The 10,307-nt window shown below is 40.0% G+C and overlaps 1 protein-coding gene across 1 annotated transcript; it reads left to right on the top strand.

The window, feature by feature from the left end:
- The first annotated feature begins 8,388 nt into the window (after window positions 1–8,388).
- LOC110591273 (40S ribosomal protein S25-like) lies at window positions 8,389–8,912 on the top strand. Its single transcript, XM_044917103.1, has one exon. It carries the CDS (start codon window positions 8,476–8,478, stop codon window positions 8,851–8,853), a length of 378 nt encoding a protein of 125 aa, XP_044773038.1. The 5' UTR covers window positions 8,389–8,475; the 3' UTR covers window positions 8,854–8,912.
- The last annotated feature ends 1,395 nt before the right edge of the window (window positions 8,913–10,307 follow it).

Genomic DNA, 10,307 nt, shown 5'->3' with positions numbered 1-10,307 from the left:
AAAACTGCACTGAATGGATGGTGTGAAACAGGCAGGACTTTATTCAAAACTATTCCATCTGGACAGAGATGAAATTCAACTCCAATGGAACAAATACAGAATTTTTAAGCACTGGGGTGAGCTAGTAGAAAAGTACTGTATACAGCCAAAGGGGAATTGGTCCAGGTGATTAGACCGTTCGTGTTTGCCAAGTGACACTAATTTGCTAATTGAACTGAGTCTTCTACCCTCCCACGCAGACTAAAAGACACAGACACTATCTTTCTTGATGATTACATTTCAAAGGGATGGCTCCCAGTCCTTGAGAAAGCCATTTCTGGGTTGTAAAACTGGCAAGACTCTAGGAGATTTCGCTCTCAAAGCAGAAAAAGAACTTCACGATTCCAAGTGTTCTCAAGTAAACGCTTTAGGAAAAGACAAGTCAGGGACAAGAGTCAGGGAGAAGCCGGTCTCAAGTTCACTCAAGCTGCCAGATACCATAAGTCTGTCTTGGTCAATAGAAATTAAGGGTCATGCCAGGCTGGTGTAGGACAGTGACAGGGCACCAAGGCTGGCAGTTTAGGACCCAAGCATTTGCTGAATTTGAGGACAGCTGTTTTAAGGGTTGGACAGTACACATTCTCCAGCCCTGGACTCAAAAGAATCATTGGCAGATACCACTATGTAAAATGGGGATGATCAATTTAAGAAGATTTCCCTGGAATTAACATTTTCTTTTTATCTCAGTATGTGGATTCATCAGAGGATTGATGGTAAACCCCAGAGGTAAAGATCGCACCTGGAAACAACTTTATTCAAAAACACAAAAATCAAGGGGTACCTGGGTGGCTCACTTGGTTAAGCGGCTGACTCTTGATTTGAGCTCATGCGCTCAGGGTGGTGGGATTGAGCCCCCACAGAGCACTGGGCTCCTCACTCAGTGGGGACTCTGCTGGAGATTCTCTCTCCCTCTCCCCTCTACTCATGCCCCACCCCTCCACATGTTCCTGTGCATTCTCATTCTCTCTCGCTCTCTCAAATAAATCTTTAAAACCTCGAGATCAACCACCTTGACAAAGTATTCTATGTCCATATATAGACATCCACTAAATTTGCTTATAGACTTAAAATGAGGCTCACTTTCACCTTGATCTTTTTCATTACTGGTGCTTCATATAATTGACCTAATGGGTTACAAAAATAAAATTCTATCTAAATAAGAATTCACTTGCTAACTAGTTTCTGGTAACTTATTTATAGGGTAGGTTTTAAGAAAAATAAGTTGATGTATATGAAACTTCATGGCATAATTACATAAAAACATAGTAGCTGGAGATTAGTTAACATTTATTTTCATTTTGAGTATCACTCTCTTGGAACATTAAATAGACACCAGACATTAATTATAAATGTGAAGGCTAGGTATATATTTGGCAAAGTATATGTAACAATCCTGCGTGGGAGTGAAACAAAGTACACCATTTGCACTACAAATGAAACTATTTAAAAATTACAAGATGTGTTCAGCTTAAGAGTGCATGTAATAGTTTGGGAAGTGCTTTCAAATATTCTTTTTAAGACCCTTTTTTAAAATCAACAGACATTAGTATCATTGCTGAGTATTTTTGCATAAACCCGAAGTTTGTTTCAACTGCTCACATAAGAAGAAATTTGAAACCATCTCTTGCCATTTCAGGCAATAAATACTAAATTGTCAAGATGAAAACAATGAGTCAAGCAGCTCTTAAAGGGCTTTACTTTCTAGGAGTATGAGAATTACAAAGAGATCTTTAATAACATTTTCCTTGTATTTATTATAAACCTGCCACTTGGAGCATAGCACCTTGCTGGACATTTAACAAGGTAGAAGAGAAAAAAAAAAATGAAAAGAGGCACTCAGAGTCCCATGTGCTAAGTAAATAATGCTTAGGTTAGGCCAAAGCTACAGTTTTGTTTGTTTTTTTTGTTTTTGTTTTTGCAGTGCAATGTTCTTGTTTACAGCAGTAGCATGAACCTTTCAAATGGAGTTCCAAAAAAATATTTAACCATCTATTTTCCATAATTAATGCAGAAAAGTAAGGTATAAACACATCATTTTCTACTAGGATGTAGTAATAGGAAGGGTAATAAAACCCACATTTCTGTAACAGATTGAATCCATAAGAAAGAAAGCATTAATAATATACGGGGCCAAAGCAAGACAAAAATAAGTATCATTTGAAGCTTTTAAGCAAATTGACTAACCGTATTAATCTAAAGCAAAGGAGTGGCAGAATTACGGGGCTCAGAAAATCATCTGAGTTTCTTTGTAAAAAAGAAGTAAGAACAACAGATATTCGCCTCTGATGTTGTACAATGCTCTATTCCAAGGCTCTTCACCAAAACTTGGGCAAATGTGATTTTTATATTCTTTCACTCACAAGGTTCTCCAACATGTTGGATCAGAAAAATAGTTCTCAAAAATTCAATGACATCTTATGGGAAAAATTTGACTTAGACACTTGAGATAGTATTATACTATAATTAAAGTTAGCTTTAGTTATTAATAAGCTTCTGAAAAGCATATTAAAAAGTAGATTGTCATTTTGTTAAAGATATCAAATGGTGCAAAGTTCTATTTATTTTTAACATAAATAAACATTTAAGACAAGTAGGACTTCAAACAAAAAACTGAACAAATTCAATTAAAAATGAATGAAAATTGAATTCACAAACAGAAAAAAGTTTAACAAATCCAGTGTATGAAATTCTCGTTTTCCCCATTTCTATTTTTTTAATCTGAATATTCAGAGTTGTTTGGGATTTGGGATCTGAGTTTATTTTATATCTGTTGGAAAAATTAAGACCTTCAGAATAGTCAGCTGGAAATCGGGCAGATACACTACTCTTGCGGTTTTCCTTTGCTTATTTGTTTTTAAGGATGGGGTGTCGGGTCTGCTCCAGCACCCGGGCACTCTGCCCACAACATGCTCCATCCCTGCAGTTTTTTGCTTTTTTTTTTTTTTTAAGATTTTATTTATTTGACAGAGAGAGACACAGCTAGAGAGGGAACATAAGCAGGGGGAGTGGGAGAGGGAGAAGCAGGCTCCCCGCTGAGCAGGGAGCCTGATATGGGGCTCGATCCCAGGACCCTGAGATCATGACCTGAGCCGAAGGCAGATGCTTAATGACTGAGCCACCCAGGCGCCCCCTGCAGTTTTTATACTGTTCTGTTTTTATAATCTACTGTTACTGTTCAGTTTTTATAATCAATTGCCAAACCTAACATATAGTAAGACAGATGAAAGGAAGCCCTTTAATATTCTTACCTTTGCTGAAGCTTCATTAGGGGTGGATAAAACCTCTTCATTACTCACTTTGGGGCTTACATCAAATGATTTCCTTTGCCCAACAGCTGACATGGAACTAACAGGTCACTACCAAACCAAAGCCTTCGAAGACCCAGGAGACACGCTCTTATCTCTCTCATGCCACAAGAACAACGTGCTCCAGCTTGCCCACTGGTTCCTGAGGATGAGAAGCACCTGGAGCCTGGGCGCTCAATCACAGATCTGCAAATGAGAAACAGGTCCGGACCAGCTGCTGCACCTGCCCACATAGTTGTCCTAGCTCAGCAAAGCCTCCATCTCGGGACTCTTGGAGGATCCCAGAGGAGGAGAATAAAATATTACAATTGAAGCCACTAAATTCTGGGTGGTTTATTACTTAACATTTTTATAAGATTAGCTAGCTGCGACAGGAGTAAGCCAGAATATGGTTGAAAAAATGATCATCCATCTTTGAAGAAGATGCACAGTGGCACACCAGATTCGCAGCTTACTGGTGGTATTCATTCAGGCAGATGATTAAAATCTGAGACAGTCTCTGTGTTTCAATGGGAAGAGTAATATTGATAACACTGATTTATCAAGGACCTTTTTTCATGAGAACCTGGATTTTAGGGATTGCTTAGTTATCTCCAAACCCCCGGAAGACCAAAGTGCAAGCTGATGTTCAGTGGTTAAGTCTCCCATTGCATACATAATCACAGCATATTTCCTGTTCCTTTAATCCCTTTCTGAAGGGGACTGATATCCGTGCCTGACACCAATGACTGTCAGGGATCAACGTCATGCTTTTAAACCCCCCCCCAGGATCCCGAATCATCTGTTTGATTGCTTCCGCCTGTGGCCAAGTCGTCCCCAAATTAGAATTTCACTATGGCAGGTGTGACTAATTGGGAGTTCTAACTTCTTGTCATGATGCCAATGAGCCCTTTTAGCGAATTTTTATTTTTAAGAAAAGTCTATCACAATGTGTAGAAAAACCATAGAGTGTTCTATAAACTACATGATGACTATAATGGAAAAGGAAAATAAACAAATGAAATAGAGTCTATCAGATTGAGATTGCAAGTCAAGTGATTCAGTGTTTTTTAGCAACAGCCCCCTCTGCTGCACTGGGAGCTGCCCAGGTTCCACCAGGAATACTGCATTTAATCCTAATCGCCACAATTCCAATGAAACATTCAAAATGGAACTCATTCAGGGTACAATAATGACAGTAGTAAGGAAAGCCAAAATAGGCTCTATAGTAAATTACTGCGAGTGTAAGACAGCCATTCTCCAGTTTTTAAAGGAATTATGATTGAAAGAATAGACCTTGAAAGGTAACTCTAGACCATTTTATAGAGGTTTCAAGGAGATAATTTTAGGCTGTGGATCAGGGAGTAACTCTATAAATGTTATCACTTGTTCAAAGATGGCTCATTCTGCCTTAAGGGGAAGAGAGATGTTTATCAAAAAATCTAGGAGCGCCCCAACAGATACTCTGGGAGGCTGCTTGGAATATCTGAACAGTATTTTACAAGGCAATCTAAGTAGGCCCTTGTATACTAAGATCCAATGTAAGTAACTTAAAACTATTTTCTCCCATCCAGCCAGCTAAAGCATTTATGTTAACTGCCTTTTTCAGACATATTAGGTGGATGTGAGCAAGGAGAGAAGAGTGTACAAAAATATATAACAGGATGTACAACTATTACAACATTCTTTATTTTTGTAACTAATCCTGACCCATTGGACACACACACACGCACACACGTGCCATTTATTTTAAAGTTATATCAGTCTTCTCATTTAGGTTGGCTTATGTCATCCTTGTTAGATAAATATTTATTAAATTTTAAGATGTAAATTGTACTTAAGGACTAATTTTCTTGTCACACATGCTTGTGTCCATAATTTTCCTTCTCCAAACCGAAGTTGGGATATAAGGGACGGCCACGGGAAACCCAAGCTGAGTGTCTCCTTTGCTATTCCTCTGATTTCCCACTGGCCTTCATGGAGATGAAACTTTGTCACAGAGATTGGGTGTGCTCCTGCATTTCACTCCCCAAGTCCAAGGCTAACAGAATCCGTGGTGCAATCCCTCAGCACAGAAGTCAAGCACACTTCTTTGTTGTCACTGACTTAGCTCCACCTCAACTGGAGCTCACCCTGCAGAGCCTCTGAGTCTCATTCACATTCTCCCTCTGGCCTGTGGATTAGCTATCAATCCTGGACCTGTGTCACAACATGACCTCATCGCTTACCCCTTGCTACTGCTGCCCCATTCCAAGCTCACCAGCTATTAACTTTCATGTACCCTTCCAACTGGGAGGAAGAGAACCTTCTGAACTTTTAATGCAGTACAATGGAGACACTTCTAGCTTTTTCTATATGTACTTCACAGTGGCTACTGCTGTTGGTGTGAGACTTTCTATAAGGTGCTCTCCATTATAGCCCTGAAAAAGAATTAAGGCACTATTCTCTGTTTGGGGTTTTTCCGTCAACTTGATCTGGTATAGGGTATAAAGCAAGAATATATCCAAAAGACCCTTACTTCACTTCTTTTTTTTTTTTTAAAGATTTATTTATTTGACAGAGAGAGACAGTGAGAGAGGGAACACAGCAGGGGGAGTGGGAGAGGGAGAAGCAGACCTCCCGCTGAGCAGGGAGCCCGATGCGGGGCTCGATCCCAGGACCCTGGGATCATGACCTGAGCTGAAGGCAGACGCTTAACGACTGAGCCACCCAGGCGCCCCACTTCACTTCTTTTTTATTCCTCCAAAAGGCCTCCTCTTTCCCCTTGATATTAAGATCTTTATTTCTTATAAGAAATTGCCTTAGTTCTTTTCATTATTGGTTTGTGATTGTCAAGCAAGTCTCCAAAGCACATATCCTGATATAGAAAGAGAGCTGTTACAATTCAGAAAAGGAAATAAACATCTTTTATCCGTGCAAAAAATTTTCAAGATTGTTCTTCTTTTCGTCTTTACGACTGACACAGTAAATCAACCCAAAGCTTATCAGTGGATCCATACTCTAGTCACTAGCTCACCTCTTTCCACTTTTGACTATAAACCTTTAAATGGTCACAGGCTTCTTCTGCTTCTAGGAAGATGGAGTAGATGTACTTTGCTCTATTTCTCAAATACAAGCAGGCTCTGAAAGGTTGACAAAGTGGCAGATTGTCTAGAAACTTCAAATTCCAAGGAATGACACTGAAGTGAGTTCACTGGCTTTTCTATTTGCCTCATACACACCCAGGCTTAGAGCTGAAGAAACCATCAATCTCAAAACCTCAACTGGTACAGACAAATAAAAAGCCAGAATAAAAGACTGCTTCTCTCTAGCAGAGAACCAGGAAAGGAGAAAGGTGACAATATACAAAACTTCTAAACCATAATAGCTCTATTCCAAAGAACAGCACAGAAAACCACAGGTATCCCTACCAGATACTGAGCAGACAGTGTCAACTTCCACACTTGCATGGCTACAACAAGGCACCCAAACTCCCACTGGAGTGACATCAGAGAAGGTGGAATAGGGAGGTGGACTTTTATCCCTGGTGATGGAATAGTGATGCCCCCTTTTACTTCAGGAGTCACTGGAGACCACAAAGAACCATTGTACTTGTACCCTCTCCCCAGTGGTAATGAGGCACCCTACCTCTTGCCATAGGATTGTACAGGAGGAGAGTCAGGACTTTTACCTTCTCCCAAGGTGAACAAGGCTACCACACTTTCCCCATGATATCAGTGGAAGCCAAGTGGGGAGCAATAATGACACATTTCGATGCCTCTCAATTAGAGAGGCATGAGTGGAGCCCTACTGAGTAACTGACACTCCTAGACTCACCCAATAGTAACTGGGAGCTCTCCCCACCAAGGATCAAAGGAGATTGAGTGCAGAAACTGGATTTCTACCCTTACTTGGCAGTAATGAGGCAGTGTCTCCATTTCCTCTGTCAGACTGACATCATAGGAAGACAACTGAAAGAGAAAATTTAAATAAGATCCAGAGTTGTGTAATATAATACTGAAAATATCCAAATGCAACAGAAAATAACTTGTTATGCCAAGAAACAGAAAGATCTCAAACTGAAAAAAATGAACAACAAATGACAATATTGAAGGGACAGAGATCTTAGAATTGTTAGACAAATAATTAGATAAAGCAACCATCAGAAAAACCCTGCTTCAACAAGCAATGATGAACACCTTGAAACAGGTGTAAACATATAAAGCCTCTCCAAAGAAATAAAGTGCTAGCAAATAAATACAAGATAGAACTAGACTCAAAGGAAAATGTTACAACTAAAAAATATGGTCACTAAAAAAGCTCAACAGAAGGGAAGCATAGTAGACTGGTAAGGACAAAGAAAAGGATTAGTGAACTTGAAGATAGAACAGTAGAAATTACTAAATCTGAATAAAACAGAATAAGCTGAGGGGAAAATGAGTAGAGCCTCAGGGAGTTTATGGAGTGGTACCAAAATTTCCAACATTCATCTCATCAGAGTTCCGGAAAGGGAGGGGAAGAAGGCAAGATTAGAAAAATGTATAAAGAAATTATCACTGAAACTTCCCAAATTGGTCAAAAGATACATCTCTACAGGTTTAATACATGAAGCAAAGCCCAGGCAAGACAATCTCAAAGAAATACATGGCAAGACACACATAATTAAACTTCTGAAACTGAAGACAAACATCTTGAAACAGCCAGGGGAAGCAGCATCTCACCTACCAGGAAAAACAATTAGAATGAAACAAGTTTTCTCATAAGAAGCCATGGGACCCCAGAAAGAGGTGGCATAACATTGTTGTGAAGCACCACGCCTAGCGGGGTTGCCGGGGGTCGTTGCGGGGCCTGGTAGATTGTTTTCTGTCTCTCTTTACTGGTTTCCAGGGCTGGGGCATACAACGTGTGGCTGCCTCACAACTAGCGGCAAAGCCCAGTAAGTCGCGGGCAGGGTTCGGGGTGCACGGCTCGGTAACGACTACCCCATCGCTGCGGCCCGCTCCCCGCTGGACGAGGGGGCTGGGCCTCTGACCTTCCTCTGCGGGCTCCGCCCCTTGCCCCGGAAGCGCTCGCTGCAAGAGGAGGTTTCTGGGCAGGTCAGGGAGCACTGCTTCCTTTTTGGCTGACATCTTAGCGAGGCTGCAGGGGTGGACGCCGCTCTCCCAGCTTCGCTATGCCGCCCAAGGATGACAAGAAGAAGAAAGATGCCGGAAAGTCGTCCAAGAAAGACAAACACCCAGTGAACAAACCTGGGGGCAAGGCCAAAAAGAAGAAGTGGTCCAAAGGCAAAGTTCGGGACAAGCTCAATAATCTGGTCTTGTTTGACAAAGTGACATATGACAAACTCTGTAAGGAAGTTCCCAACTATAAGCTTATTACTCCAGCTGTTGTCTCTGAGAGACTGAAGATTCGAGGTTCCCTGGCCAGGGCAGCCCTTCAGGAGCTCCTTAGTAAAGGACTTATTAAACTGGTTTCAAAGCACAGAGCTCAAGTAATTTACACCAGAAACACCAAGGGTGGAGATGCCCCAGCTGCTGGTGAAGATGCATGAACAAGATTCCACCAACTGTACATTTTGGAAAATAAAACTTCATTAAAAAACAACAACAACAAAGTGGTCAATCCGAAATACTGTACCCAGTGAAAATATTTTCAGGGTATGAAGGTAGAATCAGGACATTCTCAGATGAAGGGAAATTGAGACTTTATTGCCAACAGATATACCCTAAAGTAATAATTAAAGTTTTGTAAAAAGAAAGAGAACAATAAAAGAAGCAAACTTAGAGCATCAGAAAGGAAGAGAGAACATGGGCAGCAAAATATGGATACATGTAATAGGCTTTCTTTCTTGTCTTGAGTTTTCCAAATTAAGCTTAATCAAACAAAAATACTACTATTTAATGTGGTTCTAAATGTATATATTCAAGATAATATATTAGGAATGAGGGGATGCCAAAGGACATAAAAGGAAGCAAGATTTTCCTACTTCATCTGAACTGGTAAGATTACAACACCAATAGACAGTGACAAGTTTTGTGTATATAATACCTACAGCAACCATTAATAAACGTCACAACTAAATAACCTCAAAAGTCCTGTAGATAAATCAAGATGGAATTCTAAAAAAATGTTCAAGTAACCCAAGGGAAGGCAGAAAAAAAACAAAACATGAGAAACAGAATAGAAAACAAAAGAAGTGGTAGACTTAATCCTTAATATTTCAATAATTATCAGGAAATGATCTGAAAACACAAAGACAGGAATTGGCAGGATGGCCTATAAGACATAATCCAAATATGTGCTGTCTATAAAAGAGCAATATGAGAAATTCTCATGGTAATGGAAATGTTCCCTATCTTGACTTCATCAATGTCATATCTTGGCTGTGATATCATATTACAGCTCAGCAAGATATTACCATTGATGGAAACTGGGTAAAGGATAATGTGGTATCTCTGTATTCTTTCTTAGAACTACAGGTGAATCTACAAGTATCTCAAAATAAAAACTTTAATGAAAAAAGAAAATAAATCCACATAAAAATAAAAAATATTATTCATGTTACACTCAATAAATTGATGGTGATATTTTAGAGACAATACTATATATATAGATATATTGCTATATGGAGTAAATCATCAAGTCATATGTGAAATAGATTATTTTATTAAGTGTAGCAATGAAGATTTAATCATTTTTCCTCATTCTAGGGACTCACTTTTGGTCAGGATTGTCATTAGAATGCTGTGTGTAAGTAGGGATTTGATACTTTTTTTTTTTTTACAGATTTTATTTATTTATTTGACAGAGAGAGAGAGAGACAGCTAGAGAGCGAACACAAACAGGGGGAGTGGGAGAGGGAGAAGCAGGCTTCCCGCTGAGCAGGGAGCCCGATGTGGGACTCGATCCCAGGACCCTGGGATCATGACCTGAGCCGAAGGCAGACGCTTAACGACTGAGCCACCCAGGCGCCCCTGGATTTGAAACTTCCCACGAAAATTGCTG

The sequence above is a fragment of the Neomonachus schauinslandi genome, chromosome 7 (assembly GCF_002201575.2).
Source record: "Neomonachus schauinslandi chromosome 7, ASM220157v2, whole genome shotgun sequence".
NCBI lineage: Eukaryota > Metazoa > Chordata > Mammalia > Carnivora > Phocidae > Neomonachus > Neomonachus schauinslandi.
Note: the sequence above shows the minus strand (reverse complement) of the source record. Positions and strands in the feature narration are given on the sequence as shown.